Source organism: Marmota marmota, unplaced genomic scaffold (assembly GCF_001458135.2).
Source record: "Marmota marmota marmota unplaced genomic scaffold, marMar, whole genome shotgun sequence".
Lineage (NCBI taxonomy): Eukaryota > Metazoa > Chordata > Mammalia > Rodentia > Sciuridae > Marmota > Marmota marmota.
Window position 1 is genome coordinate 10,077,720 of NW_025999968.1, and position 23,766 is coordinate 10,101,485.

The 23,766-nt window shown below is 34.6% G+C and overlaps 1 protein-coding gene across 4 annotated transcripts in view; it reads right to left on the reverse strand.

Moving 5' to 3' along the window:
* LOC107136334 (T-cell receptor-associated transmembrane adapter 1) overlaps positions 1-15,243 on the reverse strand; it is a 38,346-nt gene extending 23,103 nt beyond the window's left edge. For 2 of the 4 annotated variants that reach the window (XM_048803354.1, XM_048803352.1), the window contains exons 1-2: positions 15,017-15,243; positions 3,336-3,446 (exon numbers count right to left, since the gene is read on the reverse strand). In XM_048803354.1, the coding sequence (XP_048659311.1) occupies positions 3,336-3,436 (101 nt within the window). In that variant the 5' untranslated portion in view covers positions 3,437-3,446; positions 15,017-15,243. The remainder of the gene's footprint in view (positions 1-3,335; positions 3,447-15,016) is intronic. The other 2 variants (XM_015478543.2, XM_015478542.2) reach the window with 1 other exon arrangement.
* Between the last annotated feature and the right edge of the window lie 8,523 nt (positions 15,244-23,766).

Sequence of the window (23,766 nt, forward strand, 5' to 3'; positions counted from 1 at the left end):
ATATATATATATATATATATATATATATATATATATATATATATTCTTACAGAGGAGTTATATATATATAATTTGAAAATAAAATGTGAATGAAAAATATTTGAAAATAAAATAATATCCTTGCTTAATAAGGATAGGAAAAAAAAAGATAGGTAGATAGTGGAGTAAGTAAAAGTATTTCCCCAAACTAATATTTTTAAAAGATAATATGAATTCTCCAAGGAGAAGTACTTGAGTATGAATATTGGAAAGTATACTCATACAATGAGTCCCCTTGTGCCACCATGTAAAAGGGAAATATATCATAAGGAGTAAAAGACGCAAAAGGAAGAGGAGGCGGAAAAGGAGAAAGAGAAGGTGGAGGAGGTGGAGCAGGGGAGCAAAATCCACCACAAGAAAGTATGAGCATAAAGCTTTGTGGGGAAAAGGGCATAGAAGTAGTTGTATAAAGAACACAATAGAAAAATGTGTGAGGCTTCTATGAGAGGGAAGGGGACTAAATCAATGTGAAAGAGAAGAACATAAGTGATGGAACCATTATCCATCAAGATCAACTACACTGAAGAAGCACACTGAGCGAGTTCAAGGACACCACATTCTGGGCTATTCTTAGAATTCAAATGTGTAATCTGGAGCTGGACCATCAATATTTGGATGATTTTAGTTTTACAGTCCTTCCTAGAGGAAGGTGAACAACTATAATCTCTTTAAATGGGAAGTAGTAATGGAAAATGGAGGGGTGACAGCTAAGTGTGAAGGTCAGCAAGCTCAGGCTTCTGAAAAGAGCTGGGTCTGGCATGAGAGCTGGTGAGTTTATTTAAAAATAAATGGTATGACTTAAAGGCTGCCTAGTCATTTCAATCATATTTAACAAAATTACAAAGTGTCTGCTTTGTGATAAAGTGGTGAAGGGTGCAAGATGGTGTGTGAGAAGAGCTGGGTGAGTTTTCATGATCCTCTCCTGTGATTCAGATGCAGACTCTTGCGGTCGGGTACACAGAAGAGAGGATGAGAAGCAAATGTATTTGCTTTTATGTTTTCTTCTTTAAAAGGTACACCCTTCTAAGCACTATACACTACATCAAGAAACAACAGCTCATGGTTTAATCCCCACAATAGAATCTTTCTGATTAATTTTCCATGAGAAATGTGAAAAATGTGTATTATTTTCTAGTGAAGAGGAGATACACTGACAGGACTTTGATGTATGTGCAAACCGTGCACTTTTTTTATCCTTCTCAAAACAGAGAGGAAGAACTGGAGAAGTAATGTTCCTTGGATTTAAAGAAGGAAAAAGCTAAAGCATTCCTATCAGAAAAATGAATAAATATAATCCTCCTAAAAGAACAGATCTGGACAAAGAATCACATAAAAATGAAAGATTTGTTTGGGGAGGAAAAGAGAACTCTATTTCAAAGCTTCTACCCAGCTGCTACAGAAAACATCAAGGAAAGGCTTATCTTGTTTATCTGATTGAATGTGCAGATATTATATTGTCACAAGGATGGAGATTTTCTTTTGTAAGCTATTTAATACACCAGCAAAACTTATTCACCCACTGTTTGCCAAGGTGGAGTCAGACCTTGCAAGTTTCTTAGCCACAAAGAGTAACACAGAAATGCAAACACAAAAAGTTGCATGAGGTCAGATGCAAGAGCATTGCATTTACAGACCAAGTTTTAGAAAACCTGACTGAGAGGACAGAATCTCTTCTGTCTATGCAGGACAAACAGGTCCGAGGGGAGTCTCCAGGGAGACCTGGGCTCGAGTTAGACATGTCAGTCCACTGATTATCTTGTCCCACAAAAATCTTAAAAGAATTACCACCTGGATCAACAGAAAAGTGAGGCACTAGCTCAGATGATCGCTCTCGTCATACTTACCACCTTAAATTACTTTACCTCTCTAGCTCTCAAACTGTCTTTCTCTAATTCAGGTAATATCATCATCTGCCTTCATAAAAGATCTCAAATAAGAAATTAAACTATCCTCTACTACTTTTAGCTTGTATTTTTCTATAAAAGAAATAAACTTTGTAAAAAAAAGTCTGATGATGAGTCATTTATACACCTGCCTTATAAAATGTGGTTGTTTGAAGATACATTTGTTTTTAACAATAATTATGGAAAGCTTGTAAGTGAAAAAGCATTGCTTGCCTGGCATTTCCCCTTAGACACAGATCTGAGGTATAGAGGTCCTAAAAGAATGTTAGGTTTCCGGGTGAGGACATTTCATCAACACAAAAGCGTATGTACTAGTAGAAACATTTTGCATAAAATGGGGCACTTAACTCAGATTTTGCTATTGAATCAATGCATGACCTCAGCTATGTCACTTCATTTTCTAGTGCCTCTAATCTTTTTTTAAAATCTGTATGACAATGCCTTCTTCTCCATATTTCACATTATCATTTCCAACACTTAAGAAGCTACTCCTGAGAGGGCCAAGGGCACTCCCTGCAATGTGACCATTGCTCTCAATTGATTCAAGTTTTCATGGACATATGTGTCTACCTTACCTTTGCAAGCTTAGTTTTATTTCTTTTCATCTGTTAAAAAACAATGCTTTTATCTTTTATTGTCTTTATTTTTGGCCCATGTAGAGTCTGTCCCTCAAAAGTTTCCTGGACCTAGAATATTGATATCTCCCAGAAATGGTTCAACTTTCATTCTTCCATCCCATGAATCCATGTATTCAGCATGCCTGTGTTGAATGCCTACAGCATGCTGTCCTAGTTACTGACCTTTACACTACTTTAATCATGGTATATGCAGGTAAAATCCACCTGGTTAAAACTGCTGTCCAGCCTGTTGAAAAAGAAGCACTGACAGTAGCAGATCCTCTTGGTCTGTTCTCCTAGTCCCTGGGATGGGCTGATTACAAGCCCATGGTTCCATCAATGGCCTTTCCACTTCTCTTCTGAAGCCACCTCACTCTTTGGATCTGCAGAGGGCCTGCTGACCCCGAGAGAATTTGAATAGGCTTGAACCTTAAATAGACACTCCTCTCTCTCCTCTTCATGTATCAGAGAGAACTTTTGTGGCTGCAGTTTGACGAGTTGTCCAATTGGAGGGGGAAAATTTTTACCAGGGTAATCCCTTGCAAGTCTATACCCTAAGGCAAAGGTAAAGCTAAATTTGGTGGGTTTTTTTTTTCACATTTCTAATATAATTGCATTGTTAAATTAAGAAAACACTTGGGATTTTAAAAAATCAAATTTTCTGCAGATAAAATATTTTATTGGATGACATTTCATGAAATTGTCTACTTCTGTAGGCTTTCCAGTGACTACACTCTCCATTCACGCAGGTACCATATATGTCAAAATGTCTTACCTTGTCGTTGCTTTTCCACATAGTGGGAGATATTGAAGATCAACGAAATAACCAGAGCCAAACCCAAGAAGGCTAGAAGTCCCCAGAGAAAAAAGGGGCATTCAGAGTTTCCTGGAAACAAAAGGAAATACATCCATGATATAGTAGTTAACTCCTCATTTTTTTTTTTTTTTTTTGATCTGGTTGTTCTCACAATGAAAATGGCTGCATTCATTCGTAATAAAGGAAAAGTTCTCCAACAAGAAATTAATCATCATTGACCAAAAGCTTATTACAGATTTCAAAGTGGGTGTAGGCAGTAAGTCCTTGAATTCAGCATGGGCAAAAGGAAACAAATTTCCCAAATTCCTACTGTTGATGACATGGAAGATATTTTTAGTCTGGCTGTTAAAAGGTGACTAGTGGTCACTGATTATAAAAACCTTCATTCAAAACAAGAATATCCTAATGATCAAGAATCATAATTTGCCATCTTTTCCCTTTCTTTAATATCCAGACTAAAATCATGTGTGCTTTCCCTGCCTGCAGAAAACCACTGGTTCTCTTCCATCAAGCCTTGCAGTGTAGGACATCAGGTACTGAAAAACAACAATAATTCTGGAATCAAAGCAACTCAGTTCTGTTAGGACTGGCCCCAAGGAGCTCTCCTCATACTATTTAGAACTCCATGACTGAACAGCAGAGAGTTCATTATGCCACTCTTTCCTCTCTGTGAAGAGAGGCACAAACTCTCTTTGTTTCATTTCTGAGTCATGAAAGACATTTTATGGAATATTATGTAAGATGCACTTGATAGTTTATGACTATCTCTACACCTATATGAAGGACTGTCAGATGATTAACCTAATTATACATATCTTAGTAGTCATATCTCTGTATGGCCCACATCATATGCTGACCCCAGAAAAATAACTTGTAATTCTGCATTACAACATATACATTTATTCAACAAATATCAATGAGAAATCACTTCTGTAGCAAGAACTATGTCCTATACTAGGAATCAATGATTTAAAAATGAACAGAATGCTTGTGCTCAAGAACCTCTACTTAAGTTGTGAATGTAGACATTAAACATAATTAGAAATACAAGGTGAAAATAGCTATAACAGAGATCATATTTCTTCATGGTCCCAAACCTTGTGCTATGAGACACTTAAAATCAGAGCCCATTTTAGACCTCTTCAAAGAAATGAAAATACTACCATGTTAAACCCAGTAAAGACTATACTGTAACAGAAGGGAAATTAGTTTTGCTTCCCTACTCTTTTTAAAGTATCCAGCAAAGACTTTCTAAACCAAAATAACTTTTGTGCTGCTCAATACTCCTTATTTTCTGAATCTCACTCTTGACATTTGAATTGTGTACTTGAATTGGCATCATTGATTTTTAAATGAGCATAGTTATGCATATGAGTGATTAAATACAGAAAATGGGTATGCGTATTATGGTATAAATATGTCTATATATATGCATCTAATTTACATGTCACCTGTTTGTACATATATACATTGTTTTTATTCAAATTAGTTCAAATCTCTTTTAATGCCAGAAAAATTGTCACCTGCTCATGCTTCCTCTTTAATTTAGTGCCATGTTATTTCTATATGTTGGAAATATAATAATCTTTACTGAGAATTAGGCTATTCTATCTTTTATTCTGTGATGCCATTATGTGTGCTTTAAAATATTTTTTCAAGAATAACTAATAAATAGAAAAAAATAACTAATGATGATGATAAAATGTGTGGTTTTATTTCATTTAAGGGAATGTTTACATTTCATAAATTATAAGAAAATTTAAAGACTCAAAAAGTCTTTTTACCTCTGCAAGAGACCTGCCTATTCATTAATACCAGGTTTTTCTGGAGAGAAGAGGCCAATTTATTTCTCATAAACATGCCTTCATTAAGTATTTATGAGATTTGACAACACAATTAACTACATTAACAGAAATTCTGGGTATTGCATGCTATTGTATGCATTTCTAGAATTATTTATTTGATTTTTTTACAGTTTTACCTACTTGTTAAAAAAAAGTGCTCTGTGATAATAAATTTTAAAAATTTCAGCAATGCCAATATAGAGTAACCTGGAAGATCTTCTACTAAAACATAAATGGAGACTATTATACTAATTAGCCATTTTTATTATAGTGTGTTTATGTTATTTTTAGTGGCTGCCTAGATTTTTTCAGTGTTGCTGTAATGTCTAGTCATTTCCCTAAATGGGCATTTCCCATTAGATAGGCATTCTAATTTTTTTAAACATTTTCTTTTACACACAATGCAGAAAACACCATTGAACATTTTTGTGGATATGTGAGCTTATTGTACAAGAGTTCCTGGGTGTGGAATTGCTGGGTCAAAGGGTACTTTGGGAATTATTAAGAAAGCTTTCAGAGAGAGATTGCTCCTCACCTGCTCATCCTGCCCCCACCTTCAGTCCCACCCCACATTGATGACTATCATTTTCAGGTGGTAGATCCAACTATAACTATGCAAAGGAGGCCAGCTAGTAGTCTCGTTTCCCAGACAGGTCTGAGTTTCCCTCTTTCCTATCACAATACAGGGGTAAAGGGGGTGATTTCTGTTGTTAAAGACCCTTGCTCTTTTCCTCTTCTTGCAAATGTCATTGAAGCACCCATAGTCTAGGTGCAGTTCTAAATCCTTCCCCCATGTTAAAGAAATCTGAGGGCACACACTACATATTCCATTGAATTATATTACAACTATCATTTCAAATTATTCAGTCAAGTTCACCCTCTATAGTCTCTGTATTGGTGACACTTAACAAATTTTACTTTCTACAGAAAGGCCAAATGTATTACATACATCATCTATGTTCAAAACAAAAAATAATTAGTAAACTAATAAGCCCAGATAAGCAAAAACAAAAAGATAAAACAGGCTTATCCATATTATCAAGAGACAATCACTGTGAACACTTTGGTTACTATATAGACCCTTGAACAACAGCCTTGAACTGCAAGGTCCACTTGTACCTGGATATCATTTTTTGGAAATTTGCAACAATTAGAAAAAATTCACGATGAACCCCATGGTCCAGATATTGGAAAAAAATTAGGAAAAAGATATGTCATAAATGTATAAAATATATGTAGGTGATAGTCTATTCTACCAACTGCTTCCATAAAATATATACACAACTCTATTACAAAGAGTTGAAATTTATTAAAACTTTATTCACTAAACATAAACTATCCATAGAGCCATTCTCAATTGAGAAAAAAGTAAGCAAACATAAAGATGAAATATTAAATCATAACTGCATGAAATTAATTATAGTAATACTACTGTAATTATTTCATAGCCACCTCCAGTTACTATTGCTGTGAGCTCAAGTGTCTGCTTAAAATATCCCATGACTCTAATCATCCCTGTATAAGAAATTTGTTCTTCTCGCCAGCAAGTTGCAAATGGCAGTGAGCTTCTCACATATTTTTCACCATAAATATTACACATGATATTTTTAAAATGTCTTCATCAACTCTTTATGTTATTGGTAAGGCTCATGGTCAACAGCAAGCTATAAGTAGTTACATTCAAGGGAGCCAAAAGTTATATGCAAATTTTCAACTGAGTAAGGGGGTGCACCTAACCTCAGAGTTATACTTCCAAACCTATTTTTCTTTGTGTAGAAATTGTTATGGATGCAGACATAAGATTCCATTAAACCCTAGATTGTTATCTATTTCCCCCCCCCCAAGTAATTTTACTATGTCTTTCTTTTCCTATGAACAAAATATGCTTCCATTTCTTTGGGCAGCCTAATATTCCATTTTATGAATATTCCATAATTTATTTAAGCAATCTTTATCATTTAACACTTAAGTTGCTTTTTTTTTAGTTATAAACAAATTGTGACAAATGTTTGTATAGCTAAAATATATACATAGCTTCATATTTCAGGTTAAAAAATTTTGAAGATGAATGTTTGGACCACAGTATATACCTAAATTAAAGAACTTTGATTTCTTGATATCCAAGTTTTTAAAATACCACGGTATGTGGACTTGTTTAGGCCAGTCTGACCTTTGTTCCCATTATATCATGGGGCTTATGCTTATTTGCTCTTTCCGATGATCCACACCACATTAACTACCGCTCCTGACCAAGCTATCTTCCTGTACACTATACTCCCCTCTCCAATGGACTCTAGAGAAAACTGTCCCTTTAAAAATTTTTCTGTGGATTGTGACATAGATTCTTTAGGAAAAGGTACCTGTTCCTACCTCTGCTTTAGACACAGAGGACATGACCTCTTTCATTCCTTATCAAAAACTATTTCCACAAAATGATACTTCAGATTTCCAGCATATCTTTTGGGATTTACTTCACAAAACTCCCAATTATATCCCATTATTATTATTCTGAAGCACTTGTAATTTTCAATAGATGTGTGCTTTCTACTTCATGTGCTTACGTCTCTGTATATTCACTTCTTTGCTTAAAATGCCTTTCCTCTTATTCATCTAAAACATAACTAGGCATCCTACAAGGTTACCTTCTCTTTGAAGCTTTCCCTCAGTGCTATGTCCTCTAACAGGTGACATCTCACAGACCCCTCTACCTTTAAAAAAATATTGAGGTAATAATTTTGTGTATCAATCAATCTCCCCTAGTAAACTGAACTCCGCAAAGGGAAGAAACTGCCTATTCATCTTTGTCTTCATGCCCCAATTTCCTCATTGGTAAAAAGAAAAAAAATAGTGATAATAATAGTGCCTGTTGTGGGATTAAGTGAAGTAAGATGTAATAAGATTTTTTAGAATAATGTTGCTCACTAGTAAGATGCTTAATAATCAATAACTTTGATTACTAACTTACTGGTAAGACTCCTACTATTGTATCTGCAACAAAGTCAACAAAATGTAACTGCTCACTACACATGTGTCAGCTCCCTGAAGAAATGAAGATGAAATTAAAAAGGGTAATGTAATGAGTAAGAGCCAACAGAAAGGTTCTGACCAGATATGTTCTAGTCATATCTACAACCCAGAAAAGGAGTAGTTGAAGATTCCCTTCCACTTACCTCCAGCATTATTGAGAAGAAAAGATCTAACCCCAGCAGCTGGGAAATCCATGCTTGTGAATAGAAGAGTAACTCATTAAATCACTGTGGCTTTGGCTAAAGTGCTGATCAACAGTGCCTTAATTCTGTCTTCCCTGAATCTATATTTACCAAGAAAACTTAAGCTATTCATTTCTTTTCCAGGAAACTTGAAATAAGGAAGTTGGTGTTAACAGCTGGCCATCAGACTAGACTAGAGGAGGCGTCCATCACTATAAATGTAAATTTATTTTCTTTTGAGAGTTTGCTTAGTGTCACTAAATTATGTGGGAAAAGCTATTTGGAAACTACTACTGGATTCTGTGAGCTCTGTGAGAGAACCCTGGGAAATACATGGCTGCATAAAACCAGGATGTCAATCACCAAAGTCAGCGTGAGCAGAAATATTCTTCTGACAGAATACATAATAATTTTAGAAGCATAAAATGGGCATATGTTTTCACTTTCTTCTCAATTTTTTATCTTAAAATCCCAAATGTTTACCTGTACTAGTTAAATTCTACCGTCCTACTAACAAGAATGTTGTCCTATATGCTAGTAACAAGAATGTTGTCCTATATGCTAGTAACATGGTTCTTTCTTCATAAACCAGAGTAGCTTCCCAAATATTTACTCTGTCTTGCTATTGTCAGAGAAAGAAGGATTAAAGTACCAATTAAATCCCAATTATTTTTTGGAAGATGTCCATCTTTCTTTTTTAAATTTTAAATCTATCAATTAAGTAGGATAAGGATGATTATTGAGTATATATAGTATAATATATCTTTCCTAATAACACATATTACAACTAACTTATTATAAAGTTGAGCAGAACACTACATTGCTTAAAATTAAGCATTTAATTGATGTATTAATAATTTACCTTTGGCAATGTGGACTTGTAACTCTGCTTTGGAAATAATCCAGCATGGAAATGGTACATCAAATCCCTACGGCATATAATTTGGGAACATGCTCTTTTGCTTGTCATGTGTGAAAAGGATGTAGAATTGATTTTGGATAGTAATTTTGACCCTGCCTGAATGAAGCTATCTGAACTTTCCCCCAAAAGGAAGTTAAGTGGGCTTGCTTTGATGGCTTCCTATTCTACAACATGTTCCAGTTATGTTCCCAAAATTTCTTTAAGAGGAGGATATCAACACCACATCCATCTGATAGATCACTAAAGCACACAATCTACCCCAACGTGGCAACAGAGTTGAACTTCAGGTTGTATTCAGAAAATAGAAGCTAAAACTCTCTTGCTCTCTTTACTCTTTTAATTTCCATATTATCTACCTTTGTTATCAGGGAAAAATAATATATGTTTTAAGAAAAAGAAGCAGCCTATGAAACTTGCCATAAAATTCATTAATTATAGTGTACTAAGGACTAGAAGGCATCGCTTAATATATCACTTGGTGTCTCAAGTTTAAGGACCCATGTGTCTCCTTAGGATCTGGTACATTTTTATGTTTAGAGCCCATGTGAATATTTTAATTGATCACCATCTCTGACTTTACAGTTTTCCTTAAGTAAATCTCTAGTATTACATGACTCTCACTTTCATTGCCCAATTGTGTCTCTTGATCCTTATTTTCCCTTTACCCTGACTCATTTGGTTATCTTTTACACTATTATTATCCATTTCTAACACCCCTCTTTCTAGGGGAGGAGAAAATAAATACATAGAAAATAATAACAAATCTTTAGCATTTATGATCCTTGGGAAAAGTAATAAAATCAATCTCTTTTCTAGTTAGGGTTTTTTTCCATTTCCTCTTTTATCTAGTATTTTGCATACTCTCAATAAATAGTTATGGTTTGGGTAAATAAAATATAGTCCAATATAAAAAGTCATACTTCAAGGACATAAGCAGAAAGCCCTAATCTTATTTTTAAAATTACACTAAATCTAGCTATAAATCATCCTATCACTTGGACAAAATTATATTTCAAATAGAAGTTTTAGTTTCTGTCTTCCACTAAAGGGAAGCTTGGAAAAGTCATAACAGTCCATTAATTGCTACAAGGAGATAATTTTGCTCTCAGTTACAAAGAAACAACTAAATCAATATCATAAACCTACATTTTACACTAAAAATTTTAGGAAATTTTCTAATAAATTTCATGGAATATGTCAACAATATTAAATCAAGAACTCGGACCACAGTGTGCAGTACTTAAGGATTGTGTTTTTTTTTTTCATTTATTGAAAAAGCAAATCTGTTCCACATAAGTAATTGGAGGCCTTTTAAAACCCAAACTAAATCATAATAGGCAGAGTGTGACTAGCCATGTGAAGAAGGTAGCTCAGTAGGGTCTCCAGTTCTCCCTTGATTTTAGGAGTCCCTAGTTCCTAATACTTCTGTTTCCCAAGATTTTTTTTTTCATTAGTAATATGAACTGAGTTTTCAACGGGAGGATTTTCATTTATAAGCTTTGTATTTCATGACATTTTTGATACCTTCCACACATTTTTGATTACCAACAATAAACACTCCAACTTTGAAGAATAAAACAATACGCATAAAAACACATAAGAGCAGATATAGAGTAGCTAAATGGTGGACATTTTCAACAAGTCTGTAGAAATACATACACACACACCCACACATACACACACACTCCCTACTCCTCTTATTCAAGAACTCTCCATATGTAGAATTAATGTCTCCCATAGCCTGTGGGAATCTACTTGGGATGGGACAGTGCCTCTTAAAACACTGTGTGCACAAAGTACTTAAAACTTCTTGCCCAACAAGTGCAATCTTTAGAGTCATTATTCATTAACTGTAGCTACTTTCAATTATATAGCTTTTATCAATTTCAAAAGAACATCCACACAATTTGAATTCAACAATTTACACTGTTAACAAGCCAAAGGCCTTGAAAAATTATTAGTAAGCAAATGACAGCTAGGGAAATCATGATTTAAGTTTCTACCTAGCTTTCAAATGCCAGGGGCTAATAGTTTGAGTCTTTTAAGCAAATAACACACTGTTTTTAATGCAATATTGGAAACCCACCAAGTTTAATGAATGTCTATTAATGAACAGAGGATTTTTTTGAGATGTGCATAGTGTGGGTTGTGGAGTAGGCTGTACTGGGGAGGGAAAAATAGCAAATACTGGCTGTGAAATGTCTTCCAACAGTATAAGAAAGAGAATGAGAGTGGTCAATTCACTAGTCGTATGACTGGTTGTGTGCCAATCACTGAAGCTCACTAAACTGACTATAAAACAGGAATTCATGTCTTCATCTGTGTGACATCAGGCCACCCCTTTCTAACACATCATGATTCTTCTCTATCAGTACTTATGGAATTTAATTAAGAAAGTGTACACATGGGAGTGAGGTAGTGGGCAGATTTTAAGAGAGTGTGTTAAGATTTCTCCAGTGTTAGTGTCCTTGCTGCTTTCACAATGAAATTTTAATTGAGATTAGTAAACTTCAGAAATCCTGTTGGGCTTAAAGAGCTGCCAAAAGCCCTGCTGTCAATGAACTTCTCTTTATCTGTAGTCAGTTACTTCATTTTATGTATGTACTTATTGTTTTCTTATTAGAGAAATACCTTGGAGAGACTCAGAAGACAGCATGATTGCATGAAACCTTTAATCCCACAAAATACTTACCTACGATGTTTCTTTTAATGTTTCGAGTAAGTCCTGTTAATTTTTTTTTTTTACTTTTAATGTAGGAATGCCAAGACAATTACATGAAATTTTACATGTTTGGAGAATTACACAATAATGAGATCTATTACCCACCAGCAATTTCTGCACACATTTCTCAGAGTCATGGCCTTCAAGTGTCAATCTTTCCTGGACTGACTTTTCTTAACATCACAGCCAAATATGACTTAAATTACCTGGTGGAACTTTCTTTTTGATCCATCTTTAGTTTAAGAACATCTGCATTTATGGCAGTATGTATAAACGTGGATGTGTAACCAATGTGATTCTGCAATCTGTACACGTGGTAAAAATGGGAGTTCATAACCCACTTGAATCAAATGTATGAAATATGATATGTCAAGAGCATTGTAATGTTTTGAACAACCAATTTAAAAAAAAGATGATTTGGAGTCTGTAGCTCAGTAGTAGAGCCCTTGCCTAACACATGTGAGGCACTGGGTTCGATCCTCAGCACCACATAAAAATAAATAAATAAAATAAAGGTATTGTGTCTATCTACATCTAAATATATATATATACATATATAGATGATGATTCATAAGTCTTTAAAAGAAAGGATTTGTTCTTCTCAAAGAGGTGATTGAGGCTTATGGAAAGAAAATTAGTAAACACAATTAGAATCCTATTTTAAAAACAATAATGTGTAAACTAAATTGTAAATCATTGTTTAAATTATCAGTAACCAAACTGTTTTTACCATTTGATTCAGCTAATGCTGATTTTTTTGTGTGAATGTAGAAGTATAGTATGAATTGTGATAGCAGCACGTTTATTGATGATGTAATAACTACAAAGAAAAGGAAAAAAGTTTGCATCTTTCATTTCAGCCTTTTTTTTTACTTAATTAAGAATAATTGTGCTTTTGTGTCTGTGTTCTAATGTAGTTTTTATCTTGCTTATCTGAATTTGAAAAAGTCTGGTTATTTTCTTTCATATTGTTTTGTTTTGGCTTTTAAGGTCTCTGAGGCTTTCAGGGCAAATACTAAATTTGTACCTCTTCTATGAAATTGTGAAAGGTCTCAAATGACATGAAGGAGCTTCCTATTGCACCTGAAGGGACACTCTGAACTACAAAATGCTATGGAGGAAACTTCATCATATTCCTTCTTCATTTAGAGTCCTTAGTCCTGGAAATAGTGAAAGGTCATGTTCAGCCTTTGGCCTTCTCACCCTCCCACGCTCCCCATCATCAGCTCATGGCAGTGACAGTACTACTGCTCTGTCAATTTCTTACAGTGCACTAGCAAATTGGAGCAATTGCTTTTGTTCTTTGCTAAGCTAAGAAGGAGAAGGAGGAGAACTGTGAAAATCACATGCTAGCTTATGTTCCCTGGGTGATTTATCCAATCCATTGGTTTTAAGATCCATCAAACAAAACACTGGGAAGCAAATTCACAGAAATTAAAACATATGATACCTTCACTCTGTGACTGCCCCTTATGCACAACAATGAAGCAAAAGATACAATCAGACAATGCACAGATGATGAAATTATAAGCTGTTAAATATCTATGCAGGGGCTGCAGTTGTGGCTTAGTGGTAGAGCACTTGCCTAGCATGTTTGAGACACTGGATTCAATCCTCAGCACCACTTAAAAATAAATAAATAAAATAAAAGTATTGTGTCCATCTACAACTAAAAATATAGAAACTAAATGCATGCAATATATCCAATGTTCAACCTCATTATAATCAAAGTAATGCATATAATCAAAGTAATATAATGGTCTAGCATGTCGTACTTACGAAAATTTTTAAATGAGACCAGCCTGTTAAGGAGGAACACTGCTAGGATAAGAGGGGATTTGCATCATCCTTGGAGAAGCAATTTGGCAATAATGAGACTTAAGATGCTCATAATCTCTTATTCAGTAATTCCAATTCTACTTATCTTTCCTTAAAAAAAAAAGTTCCTTAATATAGGAGAAACTATTGAGTTGGTCATTTTTCTGTCTTTTAAAATATTTAAGAACTGGATATAGCATAAATGTCTAAACATAATTGAATGACAAGAAAATTGTAATTAACAAAATACATGTATCTTGTGAATTCATTTAAAATGATTAGGCTTATAATAAAAAGGAAGTAGTTAGGTTTGTTAGTGAAAAAAGCTGGATACATGATTTTATGCACATTATTATTTCAGTTATAAAATGCAAATTATATAGAATGTATAAAAATAAAAATTACAAGGAACTATACAACATAATATTGGTAGTTTTTAAGATGATGAAAAATATCTAAGATTTTTTAATTTCTTTTTTAAAAATATATTTCACAATTTTCCAACTTTACATGGTAAGCAATTTTTTTTCTCTTAAGCAAAAAGATGTTTGTTAAAGAAATGAAATGTACATAAAGACTGCAGAAGGAACGAAGGATCAAATCTACGTTGATTCAAACTTTATGATGCATGGCACAAGAGACTGAATTTTCACTGACTGTTTTAAAATTGTCTCTCTGAATGTTGACAATTGAATTGATTACTAAGAAGACACTGTAGTGCCTGATTTCTAAAAAATTAGAATGTAGTTACTCCTCTCCTGCTTTATATCTAAACCAAAAAGTAATTTGCATGCTCAAAATAAAATAGTTTCTTAAAAAATAACAAATACTTCAGATGGCATGATTATCAATGAATACTTATTGAACAGCTACAACAAACTTTTTATTATAAAACAGTGCCCACTGTGTTTTCATTCAAGAGACAATGGTCAATTTATACTCAATTTATGCTCAGCAATGTATTTCAACATATTTTCCAACTATAATAAAGTTTAATGCACATTTTAAAAATAATTATGCTAACTAGTTTACTTTCCAAATATTAAGAATCTTTTAGTGAGGACTTGGAAATTAAGTGAAATTTTGACATGAAAATTAACAAAAGATTTGAAAATGCCACTTACCTAACATGCTTCTTTTTTTCAGAGAACTCCTGATGTAGCCATAAAGCAAATGGATGGATTAAAAATGCTCCCACAAACTTTTTTTTCCTAAGTAATGTTGATCGGTTATGTTAGAAGCAGCATGACACTAAAACTTATCTTTATCAGTGTCTCAGGTTATTTTTCTTCTCTTCTGTTTCTTAAAGTCTTTTGTGTGTACTTTGTTCAGTTACAAACAGGAAATGTGGTGATGGAGGCTTCTAGAGTTTAGATCTGAAACCACTAGACTTAATTGTTGAATAACGTGGGAAGAAAAAAATCCCTCAGGCCTCTATACTCTGGTATTTGAATTTTTGTCAATACCTGAGTCTAATTTTAAAATGAATAATTAAATCAAAGTTTGAGTTAATCTAGGAGGACTCTTTCTTATCTCTGGAATCCAGGTATTTCCTCACAAGGGAATTCACATGAAAATAAAGTAAAGAATGCAAAACTAATGATGAATTGTAAGCAGCCCCAGGTGTGCTCAGCTATTTGTTGGGTTTTCTTTGAGACAATGATGGAGGAGAGAATTAAAACCTTTGAGTATTTATTATGCACCATATGTCTACTGTACAGTAACCCACTGGAAGACTAAGAGCCCGACTTATTTTCTGCTAGTCTCACATCAGCCAGCATAAGTCTCTCTAAGTTGGAGCCACCTGTTAAACAAGCTCAACTGCCATCCCTGAGTCTCAATGTTACAATTTCTTAAATGTTAGTATTCATGAGTATGCCATGTGGCACTAGTTTAAAATGCACTAGTTAAAAACTCTGGGCCCTAGTGAAGCAGAATATTTAAAGTAGAGCCCTAGAATATGCATATTCTAGGGCCCCTGTTTATTTTATTATTTTTCATATGCCACTGCCATTCCTGAGTCTCAATGTTACAATTTCTTAAATGTTAGTATGCATATGAGTATGTCATGTGGCACTAGTTTAAAATGCACTAGCTAAAAACTCTGGGCCCTAGTGAAGCAGAATATTTAAAGTAGAGCCCTAGAATATGCATATTCTAGCACCCCTGTTTATTTTATTATTTTTTGTATGCCATTGGTAATGATGCCCAGTAGACAGATTTCTTTCCAATGTCGTTTTTTTCAATCTCTTATTTTTATTCTCTAACAATTCCCTCTTTTAATAAAATTTTAATTGGAGCAATATTTGTACATGTTTATCGGATACAATATAATACATAATTCAATATATGTATGCAATATTCGATCAAATTAGGGTAATTAACATTCCCATCTCCTCCAACATATATAATTTCTATGTGTAGAGAAAGTTTAGACTCTTCTTTTTTAGTTATTTTAAAATATATCATAAATGGTTATAGAACATAGTTACCCAACTTTGTTATAGACTACAGAATACTAAAATTAATTCTTCCTATCTAGACCTATTTTGGTACCTAACCTCCCTCTATTCTTTCTTCCCTTTCCTCTTCCAATTCCTGGTCTGTAGTAAGCACTACCCTAACCTCTTCTTCTAAAGAATAAACTTTTTAGCCTCTATAAATGAGTGAGATTATGTGGTATTAGTCTTTCTGTACCTGGCTTATTTCACTCAGTATGATACCCTCTAGTTTCATCTATGTTGCTATAAATAACAGGATTTCATTTCTTTTAGTGGCTGAAAAATATTACATTATAAACATCTTACACTAATACCAAAAAAAAAAAAAAAAGAAAAGAAAAGAAAAAAACCAATAGCAAAGTCTTCTGCTTTCTCTTTGCTCCTTTATAGAAAACAACATTCTGGTAATGAATGTGTGGTGCTTTTTCAGTCTTTGGAGGAGTTGGCTAAACACTAACAGAATTTACACTTTTCTCCAGAATATTCCCTGTGAATCACAGAATCGGTCTAAAAACTGAAAGAGACTCTGAGATTCCCTAATCTAATCTTCTTTAAAAAGCATTTTCAAAAATAATAGGCCTTTAAGAAACTCATAGAAAACAAATGCTTACAAAACAAATATATTGGCTGGGCACGGTGGTACATGATTATAATCCCAGCAGCTCAGGAGGTTGAGGCAGGAGGATCACATGTTCCAAGCCAGCCTGAGCAATCTAGCAAGGCTGTAAGCAACCTAATGAGACCTTGTCTCAAAATAAAAAACAAAAAGGGTTAGGGATGTGGCTCAGTGGTACAGTGCCCCTGGGTTTGATCCTTGGTACAAAATATCTATCTATCTATCTATCTATCTATCTATCTATCTATCTATCTCTCTCTATGTATATATAGAGAGATAGATAGATAGAGAGAGACTATATATCATTTTCACCTGTATTGATACATATTAGTGTTTAAAAGCTATATCCTGCAAAAAGGAAAACTAAATAATCTTTTTATTGGAGCCATTTCTAGACTTATTTGGCCAGAGAACTTTGTTCAGCAGCCATCTATTAGCAGTGTAACAGGTTCAATGAAGCAGGGCTGAATGCTCACAGACCAAGACTTCAAGGGAAAAGTAGTCATGCAGGGACCAGAGGAAAACAAGAATCAGAAGTTGCCATCCTAGAATTAGATGGAACACGGAGATGGAGATTGCTGAAGAGCTGAATTCCAAATATCCAGGCAGGTTTGGATAACTAGGACATAAGTTCAAAAGCAGAGGGTCCATTTGTGTGGGGGCCTTGAGGAGTTGAGCTCTGATCCTAAAAGATGGTAACTGGAAAAGAGGGTAGAAGCCCAAGAGGAGATTGTACAGGTTACCAAAGCAAGAATTTGTAACATGGGCGAAGAAGGTATCACTTATCACCTGGAACATGCAGAGGACACTGGAGAGAGAAAGGGTGTCAGGACCAGAAATTCAGGTGTAAACATCCTGTTATTAGAACACAACAGGAAGAATGAAGAAAGATGCTTACATTTTGCAGAAAATGGAGAAAGATGCTTACATTTTGGCTGGTTCATGAAGTGCAATTCCAGAAATAGTAACAGTGTTCAGTAGTTGGCCTTGAATGTAGAGAAGGTCAAACTCAGCCAAGAGTGACACAGACAAAATGGTAGAATTCTATGGCTGGCCCAGGAGGTGTATCTCTCAGAACAGCCCAGCCAGTGCAGATCCAGACCAAGCCCACTGTCCCAGGGCTTCTCTGCCTAATGCTTGTGATTTTACATATACAAGTCTGTAAGGATCTGCAAAGACAAGAGCAGAATAGACAGGCAGAGACCAAGGAAGGGCATGTCCTGCTTCAGCTCAATAAGGGAATTACCTATTAGCTTTAAAAAGTTAATCAAGGTCTCCAAAATAGTAAAATTTAGTCTAAGAAATCCAAACCGCTTCGTGATGTCAATTATTATTATATTTTTGAAAAGTGATCTTCATTACAATGTGCCCCCTTTCCATAGACATGTAATTAGGATATATAATAAGACTGTCTAAGGTCACACAGAAAGTCTGTGCCTCAGTATTAGATAGCTCCACAGATGTTTAAAATTTGCCAAGGGGGAGAAAAGATAGTTTTTAATTAAAATATAGATGTCTGAGCACACGGAGAATATAAAAAGGCTTATGGATATATGTTTGTTGTGGAATATATTAGTGAGTGCATTCAGAGATTTGAATAATAGTTTCATGAGCCATGTTCAAATAATAAATAAACTAGAGGCCACTGTAGTACTTTTTAATGAGATGGGTTATTAAAATGAAGTTTAAAAGATAGCTAGACTAATGCTCTGACAAATGTGAACCAGTTGAAAATAAAGGAAATTTGGCAGGAGGAGGTTTTAATGGGTACCTGTCAAGAAATTAGAATTTTAAAGTCAACAAAATTGAAGTTTTTGTTGCCAAAAGGAGATGAAAAACCTATCAACAAGGCAGCTGCCATTCAAAGTTCCACACTCAAAAAAAATGGGTCACAGAGTGTTGAAAGACGCCCAGTTTTCAAACCTCATTTTTTATGACCGTCTATCGTTTTTATAATTATTCTTTATCAATGTAGTATATTTATGCTTTTCTCTGTATGTGGTTCAAAGTGTTCCAAACTGTTAAGAGTACATATTACAATGTATTTATAGCTGTACTTTTTTCTTGCTTACAGTGTTTACAATAACACATACTACTGTTATAATTGAATAAAAGATGTTCCCTTATTTTAAAGGCTGTTTAGAATACCTTCATTTTATGGAAACAGAACTTTTCTCTCTGTAATTTTTCTTCATTCTGATGAATCATTCTTTAATCATACTGAAGCTACTGCAAAGTAAGCAAACAACTTTTTGAGAAGAATAAAGGGAGCAATCTCTGTGCTTCCAATTATTCTGTTTTAAAATGTGAAAATATTCAAAATTAGTGAATACAATTGCATATGATTAGACTGTATTTATAATTCACATTTACAGTGAGTCTAGACTAAGATCCTCCAGAAAAATATAATTATTCAGATGGAAAAGAAAAAACAACTGAAAATCAATAGAAAATGAGTGGACTTGGTAAAATATTCTTGAGTATTTTTACTACATTTATTGTGCCTTACAGAAATAGAATTATTGGAAAATCAAACATTAAAATAAAAGAACAGATAACAAAAATTCAGAAGCGGTACAGAACATTTCTAATAGCAAATATAGTCTATTTTCCTGCACATGAGAGTCATAAGCATTCAAGTTTTCTGGAAAACAAAAATTTGGCCCATTATGCAGATTTCTATGAAATGCCCTAGAGGAAGGACTATCAACAAAGCTGAAGTATCCTAGGTAGTTTTGCTCTTATCTGAAATATAATTGGTTCAAACAAAGTAAATCAGTTTATTTACTGTAAGACTTCTCATAGCTTTAGTTGGCTAAATACTCAATTTCTGGAAAGGAATATAGACAGTGCAGCATTTCAAAAAAAATATTGCTTCAAAGTAACATCCCTTTATTTGTAAAGATTTTTGCAGGATTACTGTTGTGAAGTATGTATTTTAACACTAGATTAAACAAGTTTTTCTTCCTGTTGAACTACCTCTTACTTCCTGGCCTCCTCCTACATGCAGGGCCTGGCGTATTGGAGAGATACTACGACAATATCAAATTTACCACCTAAAAATGAAGTTGCATCATTAGAAATTATTTTCTTAAGATTAAAAAGAAATGAGCCCTTATACTTCAAATGCCCTAGGGCAGGTAACAATTAGAAGTCTCAGAATAACTTACAGAGTGAATCTACTTCTAGTTGTTCATTCATGTAGCTGATTAAATTTTGATCAAAATCAGAGAGAATCTAGCTGGAGAACCACTAGAACTAGGAACACCATGGAGAACTGATGCACCACTCCGGGTCCTGGCTGGAAACAACACAAAGGGTCAAAAAGGCGGTAGAAGGAATTAAATGTAGGGGCTGTTTACAAAGGTGTAAGCAGCATGACAGAGCACAAGGGAGAGTGAAGCACTTCAGGTTAACCACAGAGGGAGCTGATGACCACCCTGGCTTGACAGTTTCAGAGGAGTAACAGTGACTGGAACCCAGGGAGATACATAACTGTAAGAAGGGGCTGACGCCAGGTGTGGTTACTCACACCTGTAAATACCTGATACTTGTGGGTCTGAGGCAGGACAATCTCAAGTTCAAGGGCCAGACTCAGAAACTTATAGACACGCAGTCTCAAAAGAAAAATAAAAAGGAGTAGGAATGTAGCAGTGCTGGTTTCAATGCCCAGTACTGGGAACGGAAGGAAGGAAGGAAGGAAGGAAGGAAGGAAGGAAGGAAGGAAGGAAGGAAGGAAGGGGCTGCCTGACAGGAGGCATGGCTTTAAGTAAGAAATAAGTAATCAAAAAAGCATAGCCATTGCCATGCTGTGGCCATGCAAGGAACCAGCCCAGTCCTGCCCTCCTCTGTTCCTCAGGGAAAGGCAGTGCTGATGACATAGTCAATAGAAGTCACCCTTCTTTACCTCAAAGAAGGGTCAAGCACAGAGAATGAAGTTATAAACATATGAGTAAGGGGCACGGGGAATGAACTTAATTTTAGATAGGTACTACCTGCCTGCCAAACATGGACTTCATAATTTTATAAATAAACATCTTCCAGAGTAAATAAAAGTTATTTATTTTGAGATTTTTAAACTAAATTCATCAGGTTGATTTTATTGACCCTGAAGCAATACCTAAGATGTCCTAAATACTGTTTAACTGGTCTGCATAGAAGAACAAAATCAAGAATAAAATTTAACTGCAGATTGTAATAAAAATGATGGACAGAAAGACCTAGTAAACTACAAATGAAAATTTCCCAGAGCTTAAAAAAAGATATGAATCTTTAAAATGAAAAACCTCAGAGACAGAGAGAGAATGAGGAAATAATAGGTGGATGTGGTTGATGGGTAATATTTGAGGCAACTGAATTAAAAGTATATAAGAATATTTTGTACTATTCTTGCAATTGTTTATAAAGTCAAAACTCATGTCAAAATAAAAATTTGAAAATAAATGCAAATTACTTAGGACAGTCTGGTAAATGTGAAATGCTCATTAAGCACTTGGTATTGATGTTGTTAGTATTAACCTCATAACAAAATCAGATCCTGGCATTACAAGAGAAGAAAACTACAGGCAAATGTTTCTCATAAAAATAGAAAAAATTCCTAGCAAAACTTTAACAAGTAATCCAGCAATATATTAAAGGAATAATATATCATGACCAAGTGGGGTTTATTCCAGGAATACAAAAATGGCTTAGAATCCAAAATAGATGATGAAAATTATCAGATTAACACACTAAAAATCAAAAAGAAAACAAACAAAAACATAATCATCTCATAGAGGCAGAAAAGGGATTTGGCAAAATACCAACATGTATCCTGACTTAAAAAATAAATAAATAAAACTGAGGAAAGTAGGAAAACATGGGAACTTCCTCAAAATAATTAAGAGTACTTACAAAAAAAAAAAACACAAACACCTTCCATTCAATTCACATCACCCTTAATTGTGAAATACTGAATGTGAATGTTTCAACATTGAACATGATACTAATTTGGCTTTAGATAGAGGGGAGGTATAGGTTTAGAGTTAGGTAAATTTTTTTTATTTATATATGACAGCAGAATGCATTACAATTCTTATTACACACATAGAGCACAATTTTTCATATCTCTGGTTGTATACCAAGTATACTCACACCAATTCATGTCTTCATACATATACTTTGGATAATAATGATCATCACATTTCACCATCATTTATAACCCCATGCCCCCTCCCTTCCCCTCCAACCCCTCTGCCCTATCTAGAGTTCATCTATTCCTCCCATGCTCCTGCTCCCTATCCCACTATGAATCAGTCTCCTTATATCAAGGAAAACATTCAGTATTTGATTTTTTGGGATTGGCTAACTTCAATTAGCATTATCTTCTCTAACTCCATCTATTTACCTGCAAATGCCATGATTTTATTCTCTGTTATTGATGAGTAATATTCCATTGTGTATATATGCCACATTTTTTAAAATCCATTAATCCATTGAAGGGTATCTAGGTTGGTTCCACAGTTTAGCAATTGTGAATTGTGCTGCTATAAACATTGATGTGGCTGTGTCTCTGTAGTATGCTGTTTTTAAGTCCTTTGGGTATAGACCGAGGAGAGGGATAGCTGGGTCAAATGGTGGTTCCATTCCCAATTTTCCAAGAATCTCCATTCTGCTTTTCATATTGGCTGCACCAATTTGCAGTCTCACCAACAGTGTATGAGTGTACCTTTTTCCCCACATCCTCACCAACACTTATTGTTGTTTGTATGCATAATAGCTGCCATTCTGACTGGAGTGAGATGAAATCTTAGAGTAGTTTTGATTTGCATTTCTCTAATTGCTAGTGATGATGAACATTCTTTCATATATTTGTTGATTGATTATATATCATCTTCTGAGAAGTGTCTGTTCAGGTCCTTGGCCCATTTATTGATTGGGTTATTTGTTTTTTTGGTGCTTAGCTTTTTGAGTTCTTTATATACCCTAGAGATTAGTGCTCTATATGATGGTGAGAGGTAAAGATTTTCTCCCAAGATGTAGGCTCTCTATTCACCTCACAGATTGTTTCTTTTGCTGAGAAGAAACTTTTTAGTTTGAGTTCGACCATTTATTGATTCTTGATTGCAGAGATAATAGTTAAGTAAAAAAAATACAGCTATCCTATCATATTGAAGAAATACCATCAAATCCTCTGATACAGCTATCTATCCACAGCCCTTTTTTATTTGAGACACGTTTTCACTAAGTTGCCCAGGCTGACCTCAAACTTGCAATCCTTTAGCCTCCACCTATCCAATAGCTGGTATAATAGGTATGAGCCATGGCACCTGGCTGATTGTGCCTTTTCTCAAAATTATACAAATGTACTATTTTAAAAGTCAAAAAGAAGGAGGTACTCTGGTAGTGTAGCATGAAAAGATCATAGAATTCCCCTTTGTAGAAAATAATTATAAAACTAGGGGAGAAGAGGTTTTATCTTGTTTTGTTTATTTGTTTTAATCAGTTATACATGACAGTGAAATGCTTTTCAAATCATTATACACAAATGGAGCACAATTTTTCACTTCTCTAGTTACACATGAAGTAGGTTCATACCATTTGTGCAATCATACATGTACTTAGGGTAATGATGTTCATCTCATTCCATCATCTTACCTATCCCCCACCCTCTCCCCTCTGCTCCCTCAGCCTTGCCCAATCCAGAGTTCCTCCACTAGTCCCATGGCCCCCACCCCCATAATGGATTAGCATCCACTTATCAGAGAAAACATTCAGC